This window comes from Telopea speciosissima, chromosome 3, assembly GCF_018873765.1.
Source record: "Telopea speciosissima isolate NSW1024214 ecotype Mountain lineage chromosome 3, Tspe_v1, whole genome shotgun sequence".
In the NCBI taxonomy this organism is placed as follows: Eukaryota; Viridiplantae; Streptophyta; class Magnoliopsida; order Proteales; family Proteaceae; genus Telopea; species Telopea speciosissima.
Window position 1 is genome coordinate 23,750,330 of NC_057918.1, and position 26,196 is coordinate 23,776,525.

The following is a 26,196-nucleotide window of genomic DNA, read 5'->3' on the forward strand; positions in this document are numbered from 1 at the left end:
AGACGGAATGGCAGCCCAAGGAGGGGTGGGTGAAGACGACGGGTTAGGGGTAGATTGGGTCTAGTGGGTCAGCAGGGGCTTTCACTGAATTTAAATAAGGATGCACAACTATGAAAGAGAAATGCTTATTAACAAAAATGAGTTAACATTGACATGATACTAGAGAATAGCTATTTTATCCCCTTTTTTTTTTTCCTCAACTCTAGATTGGTGGAGACTTTTAGCTTCATCCATGGAACAAGGTCTAAAACCTGAGGTTCACATTAGGCCTCAAATGAAGTTGACTGGGTTAGTTTCCTCTTTTCATTTATTTATTTCATTATTTCTCTTTTAATTCTTCCCTATTTTTTCAATACATATTTCTTCACAATTTACTTATTTGTCCTAAACTAGAAGTGGGTTGCTTAAAATGATTTCTTTTGTGTGCCCTAATGGCTATGATGTGTAGAATATGACCTTTATTAATTATTTCATCTATTAACAAACTTTTAAAAAAAATGGGAGTCTTACAATTATTTGCCAAAGATTTGTTAAACTGCATGAATTCTAAGATGAAAAAAGAAAACCCAAATTATATGGGCTAGTGAATAAAACGTTAAAAATGCCCTTATAAAGCTGGGGGAAAAAAAGAGAGTTAAAAATAAGAATATTTTTCATTTTCTCAAAGCCCTACCACATCATCTCCTGTCATAGTGTCTCCAACATTTGGTGCTGACCTTCTGGCAGGTCTTGGAATCTCCATCTGCAACTTTTTACCTGTACTCTCTCTCCTACAGACTCGCAGTTGCAGTCCCTTCTTCACCCTCAGCTGCAAATCCTGGCCACAGCTTTTCCTCTTCCTTCCTCATGTTCCTGCTGCTTCCACAATGAAGTCAAAACTTGGAAGGCCCTGTTTCTTCTTTGCCCCTCTCTCTTCTCTCTCTCTCTCTCTCTCTCTCTCTCCTTTTCTAAATAGACAAATGACTCTTTGCTGATAGAGACATGTTCTTTCTCTCTCTCCTGATCTCCTCCCTAGCTTTTGTTGATAGACATATTCCCGCATCCTCCCTCTTCCTGGTTATTAATAGACCAGCCTGATATGTATCTCCAAATAAAGAGAAAAAAAAAGTACACATAAGCTAATTAAAGAAAGATTTGATTTGTTCATATATAATTTTTATTTGTATATATACATGTATTTTTACTCCTAAATTGCTCCAATGCAAATACATAATACCTGTAGAATTCTGTGCCCAAATCATTGCTGCCTTCACTTTGTTTGACCAAGTTTTTAATATGTCTTGTCAAAACACAAACTGAGTAATACCTTTATGTGTGCTGTACTTATTTTTCTGGTTTGAGGATTAACTACAAACATGGCTTTTTAGCATTGTTTCCCCCCCCCCTCCTCTCCCATGGGTCGTTAGCATGTGTTTTACCTAGGCATGGGTAGACAATTGGTTGAACACGGATACTTTGTTCTGTTGGGAAGTGGCTGCTGGTTAAAACAAAAAAAGAAGGAAGAAATAATGACCACCTGAAGAAGAAGGATTAGAATAGAAAGGTGCAGCTACTCAGGTTTTTTATTATTATTATTATTATTTATTTTTCTCTTTTTGGTGTAAACGATGGAGAAGGGAAGGACAGAGGAAAAGGGGTGGCAATTACTGAAAGAAGAAGAGGGAAAATAAGAAGAAAAAGAAGGCGGTGGAAGAGGACAGACTTACCTGTTTTCTCCATCGACAAGAATTGGCAGCATCTATGCGTCTTTGAAATCTATGACTTCCTTGGCGAGAGCAGTAACCTTTGCCCCTCTCTCTAATGGTATTCTATCTCTTCTAGTATATACACTACTACTTTCTTAAGCTTATTTAGGCTCGTTCCCTTAATACAAAAAAATATCCTACTTACTGTTACTTTTTTAGATATTGCCATAATCTTACTTTCACATATTAGTTGTCATAATTACACCCCTCCCAACACACCTGCAAACACATTAGCACATGTACCTTTGCTGATTTTTTGTAGATTTTCGATGTTTTCTGTGTTCTACATTCTTTGCATAGTTCGAGATCTCAGCGAGTTTCTCGGTTTTTTAAAAAACCGAGACAAGTTGGCATACGAATTGCAAAAGTGCAACAACTCGATCGAGATCTCGAGAATCTCGATCCAAACTCCTTTATATGAATGCCAGATCTTGAGATCTTGGTGGAAAATCTTGGTATACAGACACCTATCTATGCAAACCTTGGTATACAGACACTTATTTGGGCCAGGAACTCAGACAAACACTTATTTATGCCTAATATCATTTAAGTAAATGATTTTGTATTTGTATTTCATTTACTTAAGATATTATTCATAAATAAGCAAATACCCTCCTGTTTGAATCCAATAAAAATAGTTAAAAAATAAAATTCCAAAAGGAAAAAAAGTCAACCCCCCAGTTCAAGAACAAAAATTGGATATTCAGCGGTAGGTGCAAGTTTCAACTTTCTAATGCTGGGGTTTTTCTCAAATCTAAAAATTCCATAAATCTTAATATGGTAAAACATTGCTAAAAACAAAAAGTGCCGTAAAATATTCATTTGTTGTAGAGAGATTTAAAATGAGGGAAAAGCTTGGATGATTAATTCATCCCAAGCACATCTTTATTTATAATCATAATGAAACAATAAGATAATTACACGAGCAATGTGGGACTAAACCACATACAAGAAACAAATAAAATAACAAAGGGAAAAGGTCTAGAATACCCCCATGGTATTCTTGCCCATATATCTAACATTTGTTTTGATGTCCAAAAATATATTTTTATTCAGAGCGATTTTGACAGCATTCATTCACACCAAATTAAGTTTGATCAGTACATAACTCCTATTTGGACTTCGTTGTTGCAAAATCTGATAGTGTCATTGTGTTTACATGGCCTAAAATAGGCTGAATACCAAGTTTCAGGCCCAAACTAGGTCTAAACCCACTGAGTTGAGGCTTCGAGTCGGAAAAAAAAAATGCACCAACTCGGCGAGATCTTGCCGAGATCTCAACTCGACTCGGTTTTTCAAGGGACCGAGTTGGTACCAAGTTCCGAGTTTTAGTACCTTGATTCTTTGTCTATGTTCAAAAGGCATACATATCCCTTTCTGTTACTTCTTGCCATGCAAAGTACTTCCCATTCTCTTGTTGTGATATGACTTCTTAAACTAATTAGTGTTCCTAGTCTTTTGACTCTTTTCAAGCTACAGATCTCTGCGTTAGCATGATCCTAATTCCATAAGATAAGCATATGACGAATATCCATTACAATCTTTCTTCCCCTGAATTAGTGCAAGCATTTAACCATTGTATTTTGTTTATGTTGGCACAAAACCCTACTTATATTCCAGTTTCTGAAGTTTTCATTTAGTACAGTTTATAAAAGATGCATCATCTTTCAAGGTGGTTATCTACCTTTTCATTTGATGTATCAGATGTGGTTCAATTTTCTTCCTAGGGCCCAATTTTAATTATTTTTAACTGAATTTGATTTTTGAAGGTCCTCAACGCCCTGTTCAATCTCTGCAAGATAAACAAGAAGAGACAGGAGCAAGCTGCTGAAAATGGAATTATTCCACACTTAATGTGCTTCATCACATCGGATTCACCCTTGAAACAATATGCATTGCCTCTACTGTGCGATATGGCCCATGCATCTCATCATTCAAGGGAACAATTAAGGTTCCATGGAGGGTTGGATGTTTATTTGAGTCTTTTGGATGATGAGCCATGGTCAGTGACAGCACTTGATTCTCTTGCAGTCTGCTTGGGACATGACAATGACAACAGAAAAGTGGAGCAAGCTTTACTGAAAAAGGAAGCAGTTCATAAATTAGTGAATTTCTTCCAATACTGTCCAGAACAGCATTTTGTTCACATATTGGAGCCCTTCTTGAAAATAATCACGTATTTTTACTTTCCATCTCGACTTTTTTCCTTTTGTTTTCTCCATTTTTTTAATTACTTTTCTTTATCCTATTTATATCTGTGAAACATTTCACGTTTTATTCTTTTGAAGATATCTAAGTATTTTTGTCAACTGTAAGGGGTTTTTTTTTTTTTGTATGTTATGCACTTATGCACATACTGAAATCAGGGACCCATTCACTGGATGTCCTCTAACTAGGACATCTCGAGTCTAAAATATGCCTGATCAATTATTCTAAAAGTCAGATCTATCAGATTCTTTTGGAGCGTTTGCTGTAATTTTTTCTTCTGACTGTTAACTGCATCTATAATATATAAATTTTTGTTGAGTCTTAACCCTCTGATCTCCTTGAAGGGACTCTTAAGTGTAATGCTATGCTTTAGATTGATTCTTGTTGTTTGTCCAATGGCTAGATTTTTTTCCTGGTTTTATGCTCGCATTAGAGTAGGTATTAACTTAACAATGTGATTCTGGAATGCAGGAAATCAGCACGACTAAATACAGCATTGGCTGTCAATGGTTTGACACCACTGCTGATTGCCAGACTCGACCATCAAGATGCTATTGCTCGCCTCAATCTGCTCAAGATGATAAAGGTGAAGTCCATTATTGTATCAGTTTACTGTGCTACAAATAAATGGTTTATAGCACCTGTATACCGGAGAAAAATCTGAGTGATTGCATATTTAGTTAGTGTTGCATACATTTCTATACAACAGCAACAGCATCATAGCCTTATCCCAACTTAATGGGGTCGGCTACATGGACCCTAGAAGAGACAGTGGAATAATAGTAAAGAATTCAGGGGGGCCGCATACAACATCGATGCAAACTCTTGGGCATCAACCTTTTTTAGCTACGTACCGCTTCTTAACTACCCAGCATTCTTCTCTAGGCCTCAAAATAGAGTGTAATACAAAAAAACAAAAAAACAGAAAAAAAAAAAAACAGCATCACATCATCGAAATCCAACCAAATGGGGTCGACCGCATGGATCTTTGATCACCAATCAGCTCTATTTGAGGTCATACAAGGAACAAGGCCTAAGCTAAGCATGTCTTTCTTCACCACATCTCCTAAGATTATCTTAGTCCTGCCCCTGGTTCTTTTGGTTCCCTCAATCAAGATCTTATCGCTCCTCCAAACTGGGGCACCTGAAGGCCTCTATTGAACATGGCCATACCACCTCAAACGATTCTCTCTAAGTTTATCATGAATCAGAGCTAGTCCCAACCCAAGTCTAATATGATCATTACTTACTTTATCCTTCCTACTTTTCCCACACATCCACCTCAACATCCTCATCTTTGAAACACCAAGTTTATTTATATGGCACTTCTTCACAGCCCTGCATTCTGCCTCGTACATCATAGCTGGTCTAATGGCAGTCCTATAAAATTTTCCTTTAAGCTTTAAATGGGTAAGCTGATCACACAGTATTCCAGTCGCACCTCTGCATTTCATCCACCAATTTTAATCCTTTGGGCAACATCGTCATCTATGTCGCCCTCCTTATTTATGATTGATCCCAGATATCTGAAGTGGTCACTTTGCGGGATCTCCCTCTCCTCAATATTCACCACATCACTATCCATCCCAGATATCTGAAGTGGTCACTTTGCATTCTCCTCAATATATTTGGTCGTAGGTCTACTTTTCTTCAGACCTTTTGATTCCAAGGTTGTTCTCCATAGTTCCACTTTGGCGTTAATCCCTGCTTTTGTCTCATCTACCAAAACAATATCATCTGCAAAGATCATACACCATGGGATCTCATCTTGTATGCCTCTGGTTAATTCGTCCATGATAAGCCAAAAAAATAAGGGTTTAAGGCTGAACCTTGGTGTAACCCAATTGAGATTGGGAATTCACTACCTTGACCCCCCCTCTGTTCTAACTTCTAACGCTAGTCACGACATCAGCATACATATCAATAATTATGTCTATGTATTTAATTATGCATACAGTTCTATGTCTGGATGAATTGCTTTGGCACTTAAGAACTTTCCTGACTGACTAAGATGTTAAATAAGGGTGCAAAAATGTGGTTGGCTGCAACAGGTCAAGAATCACTAGTTTGAAATTTTTGTTTTTAAATTCTTTTTTTTTTGGTGGAATCTCAGGGTTTTTTTCACTTTTGAGGTTAACAGGAACAAAATCTGTATAAAAAAAGTTATGCATTTTGTGCCAAAAATGGGAAACAACATAGTTATAGAGAAAAAGTAACAAAGAAATCGGGGAGATGAAAGACAAATAGGAGGATTAATCAAGAAGCGAAGAAATAGGTCGAAAAATGCCGTATTTTGTTTGGATCTTTTCCAATTTCTATACATATTTTCCTTAAATTTGACAAGTTTTGGGAAAAAGTTGGTTTGGAGCCAGGTCAACCTTGGCAGAAACTAAGATTTAAAACCTTGTATATAGTTGCCATTACTTGGAGATGGTCAGATGGATAGGTAGTGTTGACACTATCCTAGAAAATTTATTTGGTTTCCAAGAAAAAATTGACTCCAGAAAACAACAAAGGTATTCTGGACATATGAAAAATTGAAAACATGATAGGTAGATATGCATTCCACATATTTGTAGATTACCAAAAGATTTTAGTTAGGAGATGATTTGAGATGAATTTTGTGTGGAAGTTTTATGCAGACAGAATAAATCTTGGTACCTCCAAAAAATGTAGCCATTGAACAGTCTTATCCCAGCAGTTCTGTATTCTTAATTTATACAAGAACCCATGGTTGCAGGTGGATTTCAAGCTTTAATAGGTGATTCTTCTTTGGGATATTCATATTCAACTCAAGATATATTGTGTATGATTAGATTTGCATTCATAATTTATTTTTGAGCTTCGAACATTGGTTATCCTCCGCCACTTTTTATCTGGATTATCTTTGGAAGCTCAAGTTTTGTCTATTTGGATTGATGTTGGTGTTGCTATTGCTGCAACCCATGCGGTTTTTAGGAGAGTTATGGTCAATTTATTTGGTAGGGTGTCAGGCTGTGGCAAGCATTCTTTGGAAGTTTGAGGAGGTTTAGTTTTCTATTTTGGAGGGGGTAAATTGCAATAATTGCCTTTATTGCTTAAACATTGATCAAAAGTTAGACTTGTCATCCTTTAACCTACTCTCTGTTAAAACCATTTGAAATGGTGCTTTGAGCTACCATATTTGGCCTTATCTTTTCGGGGTGCATGTAGTTATTTCTCTACATAACTCTTTAGAAATTCTACCCTTATTGGCTTACTTGATAAAAGGAATCCATATCTTTTAATTTTGCAAGGCTTTTTGCCCTTGGTAACATGCATTGCACCATTCATGGTTTTAGAAGTTTGTGATCAGGTGTAGCATGTTGGTTCATGAGCTACCATATCTAACTTCTTTCTTATGACTTGCTCACTTGGAACCACTCTAACAGGCTGTTTATGAGCATCACCCGCGGCCAAAGCAACTGATTGTGGAGAATGAGCTGCCTCAGAAGCTTCAAAATCTGATTGAGGAGCGTAGTGGCCCGAGCTGTGGAGGCCAAGTTTTGGTGAAACAGATGGCCACTGCATTACTTAAGGCGCTTCACATCAACACAGTTTTGTAAATTCAAGTCCCCTTCTTTCTTCCTTGTATGTTTGAATGATTTCCTTCAAGGAAGCAATGTAATTAATTTTATACTCTTTATCACCCACAAAAGGAAAGGAAAAAAGAACAAACTGAAACTGTTTCTACTCTTCAATTTTGTTTTTGTATATTCTCCATGTTAAACCCTAGATTTAATAATTTCATTTATTTTTTTGGGTGAATAAAGAATTTATTACCAAAGAGAAAGAAGGAACAAGAGGTCCCGAAAAAAGGGGGAGGGGGGGGGGAGGGGGGGAACAAATATAACAAAGCAAACAAAGCAAAACCATTTCCTCAAACAGCAGAGGGTTGCAGAATGGAGGAAGAAAGGCCCTAGGATACAACAATATGCTTATTCCTTAGGGTAACAATACAACTTGGAGTTTGAAGAAAGCTCACTTCTAATGTCAAAGGAAATGGAATCCCAAATCTATTAGAAGAATCTAGAGCTGGCAGACCATTACTTATATTTCACTCCAGCCAAATTTGGTTGATTGTGGCACCAAAGGCAAGCTTATCTACGACAATCGTAGATTGTAGAAATAGTCAAGGTTGTAAGTATCTTAACATATCCCCGACATTAATCAATACGTATTTTATTTTTAGGGTACTGATACGATATCTAAAAAAAGTATCAACTGTATAGGGTCGATATGTGGTCGGATAGAATTGATATTGATACACTAGATACATCTCTTATAAACTATATAACTCAATCAATGGCCCAAAACACTTATGAAGAGATCTTGTAAAGCATTCTAATCAATTTTGTTTTGGAAAAATCAACTTGATTCCCTGTTTCCACTGGCAAAAAACAACTCTAGTAATGTTGATTTCATCACCTTTTGGTAATTAAACATCAAAGATCGAAACTCGATTTACGCAAAACAGTTTTCTATCAAAATTTTGAGTTTTTTCTTTCTTTCTTTCTTTTTGGCAATGAATCACTAGGTTAGTGAAAAACAATTTGAATGACTTCATCAAACTAGTTTTTTTTTTTTTTTTTTGGCAATGAGGTGCTTATCTAAATCCTAAATCTATCCCAAACTAAAAATGCCAATTTTGTTTTTTGTATTAATACAAGAAACTTCATCCTTTATATATAATCAATTGAATTCACTTGTTTCCTCGTACTATGTTGTCTTCTCTATACACAATCTATTCTACATATTACTTATTTATGGTGTTTCATGCTTCAAAATTGTATTTTGTATGTACTTTAAACATTTCCATGTATATCTATAGTGTTTCTTGCATCTCTCTGATGTGATACGATATGTCTCTTAAAATCATCTTTACGATATGATACCTGAATACCGATACTTTAAACCTTGGAACCAGTAAAAGACATATCCACCCAAATCCATTCCCGCTGAAAAAGAAAAACCATATGACTTCTTAGTCAACATTTTGTTTGCACCCCTTTTCCAACTAGGAGAGGAGAGGGGGCAAGCAAAGAAGAGATGATCAATGTCTTCCCCAGCATTCTAGTATAGACAGGAAGAAGGGAGATAGTGATCTAGCGATGAATGAGGAAAGACTGCATAGGTAGGCAATTGGAGAGAGCCCGCCAAATAATAAAGCTATGTTGGGGGATATGATGTTTGAACCAGACAAGCTTACACCAAAGATATAAAATAGGATGACCATAGCCTCAAGAGTTGTTTTTTTATATTATATTTTGAAGAATGTTGGAGAGAGCTTGAACTAGAGCTAAAATAGGATGATCTTAGCTCCAGCCCTTCTACCATTGATGTAGAGGGCTGGAGCTAATATCATCAAAGCTTCAAATGGATCCTAAATTACCTTTCATACTTAACTTCCTTAAATAACAAATAAAAAAAGTTAAGATTAGAAGGAGATCCCTCCCCGAAAATAGGAACTCCCCACCATAATCCTAGCAACACGTAAAGGAGAAAAACATCCTCCAAGTTGTCAAGTCTATTTTCTGTTTTTTTTTTTTTTTTAAAAAAAGAAAAAAAAATCTAGAGAAGAATGGGATCCCTATCAATCTCACTCTACGGATTGCAGAAAAACAAAGGTAGGGGAGAAAAACATCATCCAAATTGCCAAAAATAGAGAAGAATGGAATCTCCATCAATCACAGTCTACGGACTCTAAAAGACAAAGTTAAGAGGAGAATACACTTCTACATTTTCAATGGGATCTCTTTCTAATTTTAACTTCCTTCAAATAGGAAAGGTAATTTAAGAACCATTTGAGCCTTAGATGAAGTGGCTAGCTACATCTACAGTAGAGTGTTGGACCTAAGATCATTTGATTCAGTTTGAGCTCTCTGCAACATTTATCTTTTATTTTTAGGGGGATAGTTTCCGATGCCGCCAGTGTGGGGGAATCTCCCAAGCCACACCAATTGGGGGCATGGGAAATGGTTTCGTCAATAGGTTCCCACATGGATAAAGGGGAGAGTGTGTCAGGGTTTTCAGGGAGGGAAAGCATCCCCACACTGACGACGTGGAAATCTTTTTCACTTTACGCTACCATCATGTAATGGAATCCCCTGTCGACCAATAGGAGCGCGGAATGTTTAAAGGACCCCTTGGAAACCGATCCTGACCAAACCTGGGTGAAACACATTACAAAGTATGAACAAGGTTTTTTGAAATAATTCTGGTGTTTGTAATGGATAGCTGGATCTGGATTGGCTTATCCAGCTGACCCGATCCCGATACTAGAAACCATGATTCTAAGATTGCTAAAATTTCAGCCAAGTTAAAATGATCCAAACTGTACAACAATAGTCCTACATGGAAGATAAACCACAAGCAATTTATACAGGTAGACCATTTGAAAAACACAATAAGGAAAATTTTACACTCCATTGGAGACACTGAGACCCTTCTAAGGACGAAGTTTCCTCAGTAACCACTTCTTTCTAAGTGAAACATCCAATGCCAAAAATGTTTTTGCTTTTTTCTCGTCTTCCAAAAGATCACAAGCATCCAACAGAAGCTCATCATCTATATCAGGTACAGCTTGGAGCTCAGTAATCACATTTTCAATGGGGACAAATTTCTTATTTTCTTTGCTATTTTTCAAAGATGATACTACATCAGCCATTTCAGAGAGAGCATCTATCATTCCTTCGCCAGTTCTCTGCACTTTCCAACAAGATTGAGAAGAAGCTGGCATCACAGATCGACGCTTGTTCTTTTGGTCAGACGTATCCATTTTTCTACCTGAAGGTGATGAATCCTGCACATCATTCAGTGGATCTCTTGGGGAAGCTGACATGACAGGCAACTGACAATCTAGAGACCTTCCACCGTTCTCCCTTTCTAGTTTATAACAGTCAATATCTACATGTTGCCTTGAATTGTTGTCCCCTCCAACAATAGTCCCATTTCCATATATAATTGACAAATCTTTAAATTTCTCCAAGATTCTAGTTTTGTATGGGAGAGCATCTGAGTGTGCCTGCAGACATCATGTGTGAGGTAATACCATCAAACATAAGTAAAATGATTTGGAGGATTACACAACATACCTGGATGAAAGCATTCCAGTGATTGTTATCTGCTATTATCATTTTTTGTGCATCATCCCCGGAAAACCCGCCATGGTTAAGCAGAACCATAATATCATTATATTGCTTCCTCAAGTTATCAAACTGACTTTCAAAAGCATCTTTGCCATATTGATTTGAGAATTTCGCATTGAATAATGTAATCATGTGCATCCATGCCTGTTCATTGAATTTATTATCAATCTTATTCCCTCCTCGCACCTGCTCTAGCATAAGGTCAATGAAATAATGGTACATTGGTGGTGTCCAGTCTGTACTCAGGCAATCACTGTTGGCAATGGCCTCGGCATCATTCCCTTCTACAAATTGAGAAAATGTATTAGTTACTGTAAATCGTTTATTCATTAACAAATGTAATGATTCCCAATACACAAGCTGCAGTTGTCGTACCAGCAAATGTACATTCTACCTCACATATACTTTCTGACCTTCCTACCGATTCACCAGAAATAAAGCACAGGCATAGTTATCATTAATTCATAACAATGCATTTTTCAATTGAACCATGAGATCCTGCTATTTCTGTCCTACCACAACATGAATATAAAGAGAAAATAACACAGCCCATACATGGCGAATAAGGTAGTCTAGGTTCATATAAAAAAGATAAAATACAGAAAAAGAAAAGGAAGGGGACACAAACCAATTAGTACTCCCAGGATGTCATCAACAAAGCCTATAGCATGTCCTGAAGGGCTCCGTCTCTGCTCAACCATCACATTTCCATATATCAGGCACAAATCCTTATAGTTCGGCATGGTTTTAGTTCGGTAGGATCGTGCATCAGGGCGTTTCTGCATGTATCATATGTAAGCTACTGCAATTGACAGGCCATCAATATAATACATTTTGATGAATAAGCAGCAAACCTTGATATAAGCATCCCAAACATCATCAGCAGCAGTTATAATATGCCGTGCTTCATCCCAGGCAAATCCACCCTGATCAAGGAGCATCTTCATATCAGTGTATCGTTTCCTCAAATTTTTATAGCGACTTTTCAAAACATCTTTGTCATGCAGAGATCCAAAATTTGCATTGAACAATGTGATCATATCAGTCCATGCTTGTTTGTTGAATTTGTGATCAATCATATTCCCTTGATGCACCTGATCCAGCATAAGGTCAATGAAATAATGGTCCATGGGTGGTGTCCAATCTGTTCTTGAACGATCAATATTGGTAGGGGCTTCACCATCCTTCCCCTCGCCTACAAATTGAGAAAACTATCAATGAAGGCAACTACTCACTTACTAACATGCAGTATGGATCTAGATATATTTAGTCTGACTGGTAAGGTACTCCATGGCCATTTGTCTCCAACCAAAATTCGAAGGCATTTCATGCAAATATGTGCATCTGCTGGAGGCCATATTCCAGATCTGATACATTCACCTTGCCTTGTAAATAAGGTGATCAGAATTAAAAACTCACCAGTCGGTATCCTTAGGACTTCATCGTTTACGTATATGTCCTGCCCCGAGAACTTGTGTCCTCCAGCATTTGAGTTTCCATAAATCACGCACAAATCAACATAGTTTGACTTGGTTTTAGTTCTGTAGGATCTCACATCAGGATGTTCCTACATTTGTTGTGTATAAGTTATTTGCAATCAACAGTGTACTATGAGACTAAAATGGACAAACAACACACCTTGATATAAGCATCCCAGACATCATCATTAGCTGTTACCATTTGTCGTGTTTCATCCCAAGTAAACCCGTTCTGTTGAAGAAGAAATTTCATATCATTGTACTGCTTCCTCAAATTTTTATACCGGCTTCTCAAGACATCTTTGTCATGTTGGGATCCAAATTTTGCATTGAACAATGTGATCATATCAGACCATGCTTGTTTGTTGAAAGTATTATCAAATTTATTCCCTTTCTGCACCTGTTCTAGCATAAGATCAATAAAATAACGGTCCATTGAGGGTGTCCAATCAGTTCTTGAGCGATCACTGCTACTGACTGCTTGGCTATCTGTTCCATTTCCTACAATATAAGTGAAAGTTATATTCATTTCTCTTATGAAATTATATTACCAATTTACCATACAATTATCACATTATTCTAGCCAAAGTTATGCAATTCAAAATAAGCCATTAATTTGTAGTAGTAAGTTACTATTATTATTCCTAGTAGTCCATGCACCATACAAAATAGCCTCAATTGATATCCCCTGTCTTGAGATAATAGTGATAGAAATTGCATGATCAAAGAAAGGTTATCAAAGGAGATGATTTAAAGAGAAACTTACCGATTTTCTGTCCGGAGAAATCATTGTCAACATCAGTGTCATGAGCCAAACGACTGTATCTCCCGTCAGTAGCTTCTTTTCCATATATCAAGCACAAACTATTATAGTTTGGCACAGTTTTGATTCTGTATGATCGAGCATCAGGGTGTTCCTGCATAAGATGTACATAAGTTAATTGCAACTAACAATGATACGTGCAGTGAAGTAATAAACCCTGATCAGAGTAGTAGTCTTTTAGCAGAATGGCAGACATAACAATTATAGATAAAGATTCAGCTTGAACACAAATCAGAAGGTCATTATAGCTCAAATTAAAAATTAGTCAATTCATTTCTACTGTGCTTTTCTTCAGCCAAAATAGCTTAAATATGACAAACTGACAAAGGATAATATAAGCCTGAAACATGAGAGAGAAAGAGAGAGAGAACATTACTGCCATTGCATTTGTTTATTGCATAGAGGGGAGGGGTGAGGGAAGGAGAAATTAGAAGTTCCATTAGGAAGATGAAGAGAAGAGTCGTGAAGATTGCAGTTGCCAACTGTTGGACACGACAGCCATTATTGAAATTTTGAACCGTGAGTTGTATCCCTATGAAAAAAAGGTATGTTGAAAAAAGCACCTAATCGTTGGAATCTTCGTTGCGGAGTCTATAAATTATACATCCTCTGGTTGAATCATACCGACTTACTTCGATTTTGACCCTATCTCCTGGTAGTATCCATATAAAACTACGTCGGATCTTTCCTGAAACATAACCTAGAATCAGATCTTCATTATCTAAACGAACCCGGAACATACCATTGGGAAGTGATTCAGTAAGTAAACCTTCATGAATCCATTTTTGTTCTTTCATTCCAGGTAACCCCCTTGAAGTATCAACTAATGGAGGAAGAGTGATATTAGACAACCAGCCCTTCCTCTTTTTTTTTTTTCACAAACAAATAGGAAGTTATGGATCTAATATCGGATATGAGAAGGATCACCATATATAACACAAAATTTCTCCTCCGATTCCTTCTAGTCGAGCCTCCCGATCTGTCATTATACCTCGAGAAGTAGAAAGAATTACAATGCCATTACCTGAGATACAGAAGTGCCCAACTGCCCTATAATTTTCAGGGGGCATATTCAGCATGTCCTCATCCTGAGGAACCATCTAGAGAAACGGGAGCATGCACATTAATTCAACAAGGGGAAGAGACAGAGGCAGCTTGTAGAGGTTCCTTTGTCACTCTCTATAAAGCTGGAACACAAATAAGATTTGACCGGAACATAACTTCTTCAATATAAATCAGATTTAAGCACTTTTGGATTTGTTGGAAAGCTGGTTTTGTGCTCTAATTAATACAAAAAGTCTCATGTAAAACTAAAATCATTTGACTAGTCAAACTTCTTAGAGAACAAGAACATCTCTCTAAATTGAGAGCAATTTAATTACTTATAGATAAGATCATATTTTTGATAACTTGATGTGATTTAATGTTATTTTTGATGACTTGATGTGGCTTAATGTTGATTTTTTATGACTTAAAGAGGCTTAATGTTGATTTTTGATGACTTGAGGAGGCTTAATGTTGATTTTTTATTATATAAGGTATAAATTGTAGCATACTAAATATTGTAGCACACTAAATAATTTTAGAAAGGGGGGAAATAAAAAATAACACTTGAGGGCGCCTTGGTCGCCTAGGCAATGCCTTGGTCGCCTAGGCAATGCCTTGGCGGGTGCCTTGTCGCCTAAGCGCTTAGACACCTCTCCACCGCCTTGGGTCGCCTTGCCGCCTTGACAACTATGGCCTCATGCACTGGGCACACCCTTTCTGGTTGGTTTCAATGTAACAGGTGAGGTTTTGTTGTTAGTTTTTTTTACCCTTCCATTTGGTCTTCTAGCCACTTTCCTTTGCCATTCCTTTAATCATAACTCTTTTTTTACTTATCCCCCAAAAAAAATTGTGGAAGAGACAGAGACTGGAAGAAGACTGCGAGAAAGGGTTTAAATAAAGAAGACTTCATGAAAATATTTAATATTTCAGGGTTTAAAAGAATGTCTAGTGCTCAAAAATCCTATCCAAAATTGGCACAAACCAAACTGACTAGTAGGCTAACAAAAAAATAAAGTAAAACAGCTGATTGCTGCAGAAAAGTAAGAGCCCTGGTGGTACCAATGATGCTGTAGGGCCACATGGGGAGGAAAGGGGCAAGAAAAGGCCACCTAGGCCAAATCTACGTGCCTCATAGAACATGATTGCTTTCGCTTTTATGTTCTCATTGTCTTTAGGATGGCTTAAAACAATTCCAGTTTCTGTGTCAGATCAGATATATATATATATATAATTTTATTTTTTTTTGGGGGGGGGGGGTTTACTAGGACTGACTCTAGATTATATTTTTCCCAGTTGTAATGGAACTAGTATGTTGTACTCCAAGTATGTTTTTAGCTTGGATAACAGTTTCGCTACCACCTACATAAGCCAGCCCATAGAGGCCATGAATTTGACGAGTGAAGCACTAATATTTCTCTCTCTCGCCATGTGGATTCATGGTGTGTGCGTGTTAGGCTAATTCCTCAACTACGGTGGATTGATTGGATTCCCAACTCACTTTCTTCTTCAATATCTCCCTTAAGTCCCTTTCTTCAGTTGAGTTTCAGAAATTATTTGCAGGCACTTCAAAATTTCGAGCAGGTCAATAACAGTTTTCTGTTAATTTCATTCCATCCCCTGTTTTCTGTTACTGTCAATACTCTAGAAACAAGCAGAATATTACAGGTACTGGATTTGTTTTCTGATCCTTCTATTTCATATGTTTCACCTTTACAGTTCTGAATCTTTAAATTTAAATCCCTCTTAGTAGATCTGTTAAGGCTTTCTATTCTACCTTTCCGATTTGAACCTAAATTGCAGAGGATCGGGGTCTGAAGCAGTGGCTGCTACAAGGTTACTATGTCCTGATCCAATTGCACCATGATAGTGCAATAGAGCATAGAAACTGAGGATAGGTTTTTTCGCTAAAAGGGGAGAATGAGGTGGAATAAAACTAAGTTGCATTTATTTATTTTTAATTTTTTTTTTTGGGGGGGGGGGGACTTTGGTCCGGGGTTCCACATAGGGTACTTTTAGACGTTTATGTCACTAAACAGTGTTCAAGAAGTGGTGTAGGGGGTTAGAACAATTTTATTATAGGTCTGGTAAATTAGAAGTATTGGTCAACCAAAGTTAAATTTGAGTTAGAGTATCGGTTTTGTAACAATATAAAGGCATTTTAGGATTTTCTTTGATTTTGAGGTTACTTTGAAGTTTTAATAATAGTAGGCTGTTCTAATCTAGCTAGTTGCTTTAGCAGAGGTTTTCTACTTTTAATTCAAGTTTCGTCAAGTAGTTCATGAATTGGAAGAAAGAATCAGTAAGTCCTATCAGCCACACAGTTTGGGCTTGGAAGCAAGCCAACAACTAAATATATGCATCTCTGCATCCCAATTTTACAATGACTGAAGTACTTAACTGTCAAAGCCTTGTTCTACTACTGTGTGAATTCACAGGCCCTCTTGAAAGGTGCATTCTTTGGTACTCTCACCTCTTCTTCTATTTCCGACTGTCTACTTTCTAATTTTCATTCTTCTATTGTAACCCTATTTCAACCATATTAGCAGCTCTCTTTCACCATTATCTTCATTATCAATAACTCCCCTTATAATATGCTCAGGTCAACTCTAGCCGTCTTATTTTTTCCAACATCAGCCAGCAGTCTGGAATATTTTTCCCATATTTTCAATTTTTGTTCCCTTATCACAACCAATTTCAGCCCCTAAATTTCCATCCAACTTCACAAAAGACTAGTTCTCGACCAACCATGAAGGCAACAACCCAACAAGACCCTAACCCTAATTGAACCATTAAAAAAATAACATCATTTCACAACTCCTAGAGCAACCAAAATTCCTTTTCTACAACCAGCAACTAATTTCCTTGATTTCTCTTAGCCTACTACTAAGCATGGCTCATTACAATGTTGGTATAAGCTGCTATGGGTTCAATATTCTGTGAAACCCTAATTCTATATCAAGTTTATGGTAATTTTTGGTTTACCCATACATAAGGTTCACCACATAAGAGCCAACACCATTTGAAATTTGCAGAACTCTCAAAATAATTGCATTCATATTCCAACATGAATGATTATCAAATCACTTTTAACTCATAGAAATGGGCAATATATATGATCAAAATTCGATCTCCTACTAAAAATGAAATATTCCAATGAATTCATCATTCTATAGTTTTACCTTTCTTTGAACAGATGGTAAAAGACAAAGAAGAAAATCCCTTTTCCAATTGGCTTCTGATCTGGGTTTAACAACAATGCACAAAAGTTACACAATTAGATTGAGTTATAGGCTTACCTTTATATAAGCATCCCAAACATGATCATCGGCTGTAACCATTTGGCGTGTTTCATCCCAGGAAAACCTACTTTGCTCCAGAAGAACAGTTATATCCTTGTATTGCCTCCTTAAATGTTTGTAGCGATTTTTCAAGACATCTTTGTCATGCTCAGATCCAAATTTTTCATTGAACGATGTGACCATATCAACCCAGGCTTGAGTAATAAATGTATGACCAATTTTATTCCCTGCATTCACCTGTTCCAGCAGTAGTTCAATAAAATAACGGTCCATTGGTGGTGTCCAGTATGTCCTAGAACGATCAGTGCTGGTGGGGACTTCACTCTCCCTCTCCCTTCCATCTCCTACAAGTTTGACAGAACTATTAGACAGATTAACATTGAAAAAAACACGTTAAGTTCCCAATCAACATTAATCTCATCCTCCATTCAAAATGTAAGTCAATCAAAGTCACAAGCAAAAGCAGGTTGGGCACACAACACAGTGGAGATTGTGTTAAGTCCCAAACCAACACCAGAACTAAACACTCAAATAATAACCACCCAACCAGACGGTCTAGACCCTGAATCAGCCAAAGTTTCTCAACCTAAAACCAACCTGGTCTAAATTAGCCACCTTATGCACCAAAACTAACAGGTTGCACTGGGTTGGTTGGCTTGTCAACATTGAGGTAGGATATCAAAATCTCATAAATAGCTTGGCACTCTAGAGACTCTAGTTTGTGGTTTCGAAGCAGAACCTTCTTATTTTTTGTTGCCACAAATATTTGGAGCACATTACCTAATTCCTGTTCCCACACAGGGAGCAAGATCTGCTGTCTGACACACAATTTAGTTACCCTTTTTGATTGATCACTCTCTCATTCAAATTTAGATTAACAGAGACATTCCATCAGATGAAAAATGCCAAGCAAAAAAAAAAGGGATGAGTATTGGTTATCACGAGAGAGAGAGAGAGATAAGAAGTAAAGGAAAAAAGTATTTCAATTCTCCCACTCCCATTATTCATTTTATTACAAAGGGAAAGAATAAAAACTCAAAAGAGCAGCATCATAAAAATAAAAAAGAGGAGCTCTTATATGCACAGAAACAGACATACCGCTAGGCTGAAGATGCTTATTGCTGAACAAAGTACAGAGATAGTCATATTTTTCATCAATTATAATGGCTAATTATTAAAAACTTAAGAGTTCAAAGTAATCCAACCAACATAAACTAAGATCACCTGGTCTTAAGACATCTTGATGCTCATAGTTCCCAAACTTTTGTGGTAGAATTCTTTTTATTCAGTCAATTGTTTCTTTTGTTTTGGAAAATGAAGCATGGGTATCAGAAAAATGCTTTGGTTCAAAATTTTGGTTGTATCATCCATTTTGGAACACTTCAGCTCATGCCAGTCATTTTTTCCTTTTTAGTTGTTTTATTTCACATTTTTTGTACAGAGCCTTTTAAAGGCACAACTAGACTGACCATATTCAAAAGGCCCATTTCACAAACTGTTTCAGACCAATGTCAGGTATTTTAAGTGTTTTATGATTTTCTTTTTTTTGGATGAATAAAAAATTCAATACCATATGAAGGAAAAAGGGGGGGGGGGGGGGAGAGCAAACAAATACGAACAAACAACCAAAAAGGGACCATAACAACAAGACCCTGCCTTTACAAAGGGGGAGGCAAGGGACTGAGAAAGAAAAAGGGGGGAGTACCCTGAGCGACCAAAACAACCAAAAAAGGGAGGCAACACACCAATAAGGCGCGCCTAATTACAACACAACAAATAGGTCCGGCTTCAAAAGGAGCAAAGGGCAAACACGATTATGTGTCTTGACAGAGGGCATGGTCACGGATAGCCTAACTAAGAGGCAATATCTTTTTGATGGTGGGGAGGGAATAGTCACCGCAGAGGGGGGGGGCAGCCTCTTGGGATAGGGAGGAGAACGGGTGTCACGCCGGCAGTAGACAAGAAGGGGAGGAAGAGTCGACAAAGCCAGTGCAGGAAGGGGGAGAGTGATTAGATGGTCCGACACAGCCAAAGGAGGAGAGCTACTAGTCACGGCAAGTGTCGAATCCCTACTCATGAAAGAATCCAAACAAACAGAGGGATGGGCCAGACCCCCAACGAGGTCAGAAAGGACCAGGAATTGGGTAGAGGGATCCAATTGGGCCTGGGGAAGGGAAAATAGAGAGGACTGGGCCAAAATGACCAGGTCATGGGGTGCAGGGGAGGGTTTAAAGGACCCAAAGGTCTAGAGACAGAAGGGACCATAATGGGGGATAAGATAGCGTGAGAGAAGGAGTAGAAGTGGGACTCAAAGCTGGAGGGGGACAAGGCAAAAGGGGGGGAAGGGTTGACATGAGAGGAGGGACAGCAACCAACACAGGAGCTGGAGAAGTGGGGAGACTTTCAGCGAGGGAGGACGACAGAGAGGTTGAGACAGATAGATTGTCAACAGCGATGCAGGTGGCAGAAGGGTTTGGCAGGACGCAGAAGCCAGTGGAGGGACCTATGGACGCAGGCGGAGGGACCAAGGTGCAAGGACCTACAGTCACAAGAGGAAGGACTGAAGGAAGGGGGTAAGAACCGGCTTCACGGCCTGGAAGAGAGTGCAAACCTGGCTTCTCAAGGAGCTGGTATTTGCAAAACCTACTTCTTCTCCGGCCACGGCTAGGGCCACCAAGGTCCAAGACAGAAGGGAAGCGGGGGGGATGAGGATAAATGGTGCTTCCAGGAAGGGGGTTTGATGGGATACCTTCAGTAGAGACTTGAGGGGGAGCTGGGTGTAGGGGTATGGGGGAGAGGGATGGTTTTTGGTGGAAGCAGAAGCCCAAATGGCAGCAGCAGAGACATCAGGGAAGGGAGAGGATGTAGAGGGAATGACAGAGGCGTGGAGACTACACTGGTCAGTTGAGCGACCAAAAACCTTAAAGGAGCAGCAAAGGGAAGGGAGCCAATCGGAGGGGATGGGCTGAATGAAATAGAAGCCTTCGTCGTCCGAGACCTTGATTGAGGCTGGAGGAGGCTCAGTTGCGGCCATTTTCAAACAAATTCTGGCAAAAGCCAATTGATCCATTTTTTTGGTGCGCAAATCGGAGTATAGTGGTTTCCCAACAACCAAACCTACTCTGCTAAGCCCTTCTTCACACCAGAAATGCAGAGGCAGACCCGGCAAGGTTATCCAGATGACGGAACTGAGATTTATGCAGTGAAGTTGCAAATAGCGATCCCATTGCCCTAGGATAATGGGGTTTCTACCTACGTGCCAAGGACCTCCTTCTAAGACGCGGGCCTTGTCTTCTTTAGAGGAGAAGTTGAAGATAAAGAATCTGTTATCGAGCAAGTAAGTATCGAAAGACCCAGTAGCCTTCCATTGATCTGTAAGAGAGAGCTTTACAATGGGGAAAGGGGGACGTTTACCTATAAAATGACCGACCAGAGCGTTGGACCATTTCAGAGCTGCAGAGTTTAGGAGATCGAAAGGGCGAACACGATTGATAGAGTGGGGGACGAAGTGCAGGGGAAAACCCTCGCCCAATGAGGAGGACCGGGAGAAGAGAGAAATCCAAGCCACAGTGGAAGGAGTAGGAAGGGGATTGGCAGCGGGGAGGTAGAGGAAGTTGTGGGGTTGAGATCAGGTCTAATATATTGTAAACTAGATTGGACTTGGTTTAGTCCTATCACACTTTTTTACTTCTTTTTTTTTTTGTTTGTTTTGGGTAATTGTTTTTCATACTTTCCAAAAAAATTCTCTCAAATACTGAACCAAAATTACTAAAGTGCTGAAATATTTCATTTTGAGAGAAAATTTGACAATGAAATTTGAGCTCTGAAGAACTTAGGCTACATTTGGATGCCAAGAAAAGAAAACAAAAAACATAATGAGACAAAAATCATAATGATGCAATGATTGATTTATGTGTCTATCTCTCCTCAAATTCAAATTTTTTTGAGTTTTTTCTTTTCTTTTCTTGAAATCCAAATGTAGCCTTAGTTCTTAAGGTACAACTTATATATGTACTACAAATGAGGAAACCTAGGTTCATGCTATTAAATTGAAACGCACCAGTCTTCACTCCTATGGCATCATCTTCAAGATCTTTTTCTTGATCCATATGACTGCATCTTCCACCAGTAATTCCATTTCCATATATCAAACATAGATCTTTATAGTTTGGGAAGGTTCTTGTTCTATATGATCGTGCATGGGGATGTGCCTACATGCATTTTTATCAAATGTGAGCTGCAGCAGCTTCAATCAATATAGAAAATATAGAAGAATTATATTAATATGTTACAAACCTTGATATAAGCATCCCAGATGTCATCATCAGCTGTTACTCTATGTTGTACTTCATCCCAGTAAAAACCATTCTGCTCTAGAAGGACTGTAATGTCATTGCAGTACTTCCACAACTTCTTGTACCGATGCCTCAGAACTCTCTTTCCATATTGAGAATTGAAATTTTCATTAAATAAGATAACCATTTCTGTCCATGCTTGTTTGTTGAATGTATGATCAATCTTATTTCCTCTCTGCAACTGATCTAGCATAAGATCAATAAAATAAAGATCCATTGGTGGTGTCCAGTCTGTCCTTGAACGCTCATTACTTGCAAATCCTTGAGTACCTGTTCCTTCCCCTGAAAATTTACAAATCCTATCAATGACGAATCATGATGTGTTCGTTTACTAAATCAACATATTAAACTTCCAGAAAAGATTTAATCATTTCATCAAATACTAGGCAGCAGTTCATAGCAATCCCTGAAACATAACCATAACTTTGGACATAGTACACAACATGTTTAAAGGCTCAACCCCACCCCCACCTTAGTTGTAAATGGAAAACAAAAAAGTATAGTCGGTGATAACAGCACCGTTCTCATTGCTATTACAGAAACATACACTTCATACGGCTCCTTGAAGGCTACAAATAAATCTACTGATCAATTCGGCTGTAGGTATAATATTAATCATATTTTGAAAATCAGGAATATAATAAATAATTAATATAATTACCTTTATCTTTTGTATATTTTGCACACGAGGATGCAATTTTCACAATATAGTGAATGCTATTTGCAATTAATTTGGAAAAAAAATTCACTTCACAAAAAATTTACACATTTATTATGTATTTGTTTTTTCTTTGCGTAAAGTCCACTAACTTCTTGGAAATCCTAAGACTCTAAGAAGCATATTCCCATTAGAGAGATCCTACATTCATTCAATGCATCCTAAAGTCAAACCACAGAAGAAAGGATGTTTGTCTTGGTCTCAATCCCAGATTGGGGAGCAGTAGTAATTTGACAGCCTGCTCACCATTGTTTTAACAAATCATTGGACCAGATGGTCAGACCATTGGAAATGTTGACAGCCAACACAAGATTATCCGTATTTATGCAGGACTAGTAGTTACTGTCAGAAACATCAATAGTCAACTGTCCATCTGATCCGGATATTAGATTATTCTGAATAGATGATCAGCAACCACCATAGTCCAGGCTTAGTCTGAAAAAGGAATGCCAGGTCAAGAGGAGCTATAAAGTTTATCCATTTAAGAGCAATAAGAACCACATGCAAGGACTGCAACTTGAACTCTAATCACTAGGGATAGCAAGTTAAAGACTTAACCACCACGACAAGTGCAAGATACATGTACATTTATTACATTTACAGTTTTTATACTAATAGCAGCTGCACCTTGGACCAGACAGTCGGAAGCTAACCATCAGGTCAGAGGCCAAACGTGCTGGCAAGTTTTAAAAACATTGCTGCTCATTATCAAACTGAAAAGGTTGAGCTAGCTCAAATACTTGGTATTGAGGGAGAGATGGCATGACAATTGACGAAGGATTTGGATTTTAGTATCTTACATCAAAGTGACTTTCTTGTATAAGACTCGTATAGAAAAGTTAAAAGAAGAAGAAAGAAGTAAAATATTCTAAGTGTAATGTATTTATATCTCCTTACCTATCAGGATATAGTGATGTGAATAACATTCACCTAAAGTTTTCCCTTCTTTTTCTTTCGACCAGGTTTCCCATTGTTTGAGAAATAATAGAAAAAAGAAAAAACCATCTAAAAATTCCACAATTTCCCAAAGTGAAGTATGCATTGAAGTTGACATTTGGAACTTTAGGTAGATATCAGAAATTATTTTTCAAAAAAAACCTCACCAATCTTTATTGCTACTATGTCATCATCATTGTCTACATCATGACTTGAACGGCTGTATCTTCCATCAGCAGTTGCATATCCAAATATCACATACAAATCACTATAGTTCAAAAGTGTTTTAGTCTTGTAGGACCGTGCATCCGGGTGTACCTGTATACATTGTACACAAGTTAGTCACAATTGACAACTACACAGTACTCAACTCAACTTTATCCCAACTAAATGAGGTCGGCTAATTGACAACAATACAGTTAAGTTATATAAATGTGAATAAAACAAGCAATGCACCTTGATATATGAATCCCATACAAAATCATCAGCTGCTACCATTTGCCGTGTCTCATCCCAGGCAAACCCATTCTGCTCGAGCAGAATCTTTACATCATTGAATTGCTTCCACAGATTAGTGTACCGACTTTTCAAAACATCCTTGTCATATTGGGATCCAAATTTTGCATTGAACCAAGTGAGCATATCAGTCCATGCTTGTTTATTGAATGTATGACCAATCCTATTCCCTCTATGCATCTGGTCTATCATAAGATCGATGAAATAACGTTCCATGGGTGGTGTCCAATATGTCCTTGAACGGTCACCAGTGGTTGGGGTTTGGCTGCTCATTCCTTCAACTGCAAATTTAAGAGAAGAAAAAGAAATTAAGCATCCAATTCATCCGAACATTTCATTCTTCCAAGCATAAACTAATAGTGTTATTCATGCTAGCCACTACATGTAAGCTAGATTAAGCATTAAGGTTACGTAAAACCACTCCCTAGTTAAGGTGAATAACAATCCATTCAATAGATAAACACCAATGCTTTGATCCTATGACATTCTATTGGCAAAAGGAACTCAAATTACTAAGTGCTACCCGACTCTGATTTTCATAATAATACAACTTGGCCCACGCTTACAAGTAAATGTATTCCTAGTTTCACATTATATCATAGATTAAACTGGTGATGAGGTAAATATCGTGGTTCCATTGAGTGTAGGAACACTCTAAAAACCACAAAAGAAATAATAGACCTCCAAGAATCAGAGTTGAGATCAGATAAAAGATAGATCTCCTCACCAGAAAAAGAAGAAGGGCATACTCAATGCACGAGGCTCCCACCACTGTGGGGTCTGGGGAGGGTCATAAATCATAATGAACGCACCCTTACCTAAGGTTTAAAGTATCGGTATCGGAAGAGGGAGATTTTAAGAGACATATCGTATCATATTAGAGACATAGTACTATATCTCGCAATATATCAGTATCTCGGGCCTACCGAGATACCCAAAATATCCGAAATTTCGCCAAATTTCGCTGAAATATTGCATTTTTTCTGCAATATTTCGGTGGTCCATCTCGGTGGGTATTTGGCCATATCTAGGCTTGACACTTCATGGACACCCTTATTTAAGCTAAATAAACACATTTAAACCATAAAATTGCAAAAAAAAATGAACTCAAAGTGGTGTTTTGGGCTTGCACTCTTGATTGACAGTATACGATCGCCGACCCTAATGTATATAAATAGTTAAATACACATTGATTAGGCAATTAAAGACATAAAAGAAATTTAAACAAACCAATTAAAACTCATTAGACATAATTCATAAATCATATTCTCATAATCTCCATAATAGTCAATGACTCAATAGTCAATACTCAATAGCTTAATAGTCAATACTTTAATAAGCAATACACAAAGTCACAACTCACAAGTTCACAAATCAATGAAATCACAACTTACAACTTACAACTTACAACTTACAAGAGACAAGACTCACAAGACTCGCAAGTCACAACTCACAAGTGCTAATAATAGTTGTTGTGCCTTCCTAGATCAACCCCACTCATGGCCTACTGGAGTCGACGTTCATTGCTCTCTGTTTGAAGGACATATGTGGACCACGGTATAGTTTCGGAGAAGAAACGAGTGTAGCTGGCCAAAAACAGCTTCTGCCCAGCTCTCGGTCAATATTTCGACTGTTAGCTGGCGAAATATGGTATTTATAACCATGGTTTAATGAGTCACGTGAGGTGTTTTGTAACATTTCGGCGATATTTCAATATATCGCCGAAATGTTACGAAATATCGTCGAAATTTTGTCTTTTTTGGTTTCGCCTTCACATCTCGTCCCGGCCCTATCGAAATTACCGAAATTTCGTGATATATCGGCGCTATATCGCGAAATTTTGTACCATGATTAGAGAGACGCAAGATAAGCTAGATATGTATGGAAATGCTTAGGATATATGCA

The 26,196-nt window shown here is 37.8% G+C and overlaps 2 protein-coding genes across 5 annotated transcripts in view; one reads left to right on the forward strand and one right to left on the reverse strand.

The window, feature by feature from the left end:
• LOC122656728 (MAP3K epsilon protein kinase 1-like) overlaps positions 1–7,672 on the forward strand; it is a 136,971-nt gene extending 129,299 nt beyond the window's left edge. For both annotated transcript variants that reach the window (XM_043851358.1, XM_043851359.1), the window contains 3 exons: positions 3,515–3,921; positions 4,425–4,539; positions 7,364–7,672. In XM_043851358.1, the coding sequence (XP_043707293.1) occupies positions 3,515–3,921; positions 4,425–4,539; positions 7,364–7,537 (696 nt within the window). In that variant the 3' untranslated portion in view covers positions 7,538–7,672. The remainder of the gene's footprint in view (positions 1–3,514; positions 3,922–4,424; positions 4,540–7,363) is intronic.
• Positions 7,673–10,329: 2,657 nt separating this feature from the next.
• LOC122655710 overlaps positions 10,330–26,196 on the reverse strand; it is a 63,974-nt gene continuing 48,107 nt past the window's right edge. For 2 of the 3 annotated variants that reach the window (XM_043849999.1, XM_043850000.1), the window contains exons 2-13: positions 24,232–24,572; positions 23,943–24,093; positions 22,063–22,403; positions 21,827–21,977; positions 17,764–18,110; positions 13,364–13,514; positions 12,758–13,098; positions 12,539–12,686; positions 11,974–12,314; positions 11,748–11,898; positions 11,066–11,403; positions 10,330–10,995 (exon numbers count right to left, since the gene is read on the reverse strand). In XM_043849999.1, coding sequence (XP_043705934.1) covers positions 10,420–10,995; positions 11,066–11,403; positions 11,748–11,898; positions 11,974–12,314; positions 12,539–12,686; positions 12,758–13,098; positions 13,364–13,514; positions 17,764–18,110; positions 21,827–21,977; positions 22,063–22,403; positions 23,943–24,093; positions 24,232–24,572 — 3,377 coding nt within the window. In that variant the 3' untranslated portion in view covers positions 10,330–10,419. The remainder of the gene's footprint in view (positions 10,996–11,065; positions 11,404–11,747; positions 11,899–11,973; positions 12,315–12,538; positions 12,687–12,757; positions 13,099–13,363; positions 13,515–17,763; positions 18,111–21,826; positions 21,978–22,062; positions 22,404–23,942; positions 24,094–24,231; positions 24,573–26,196) is intronic. The other variant, XM_043850001.1, reaches the window with a different exon arrangement.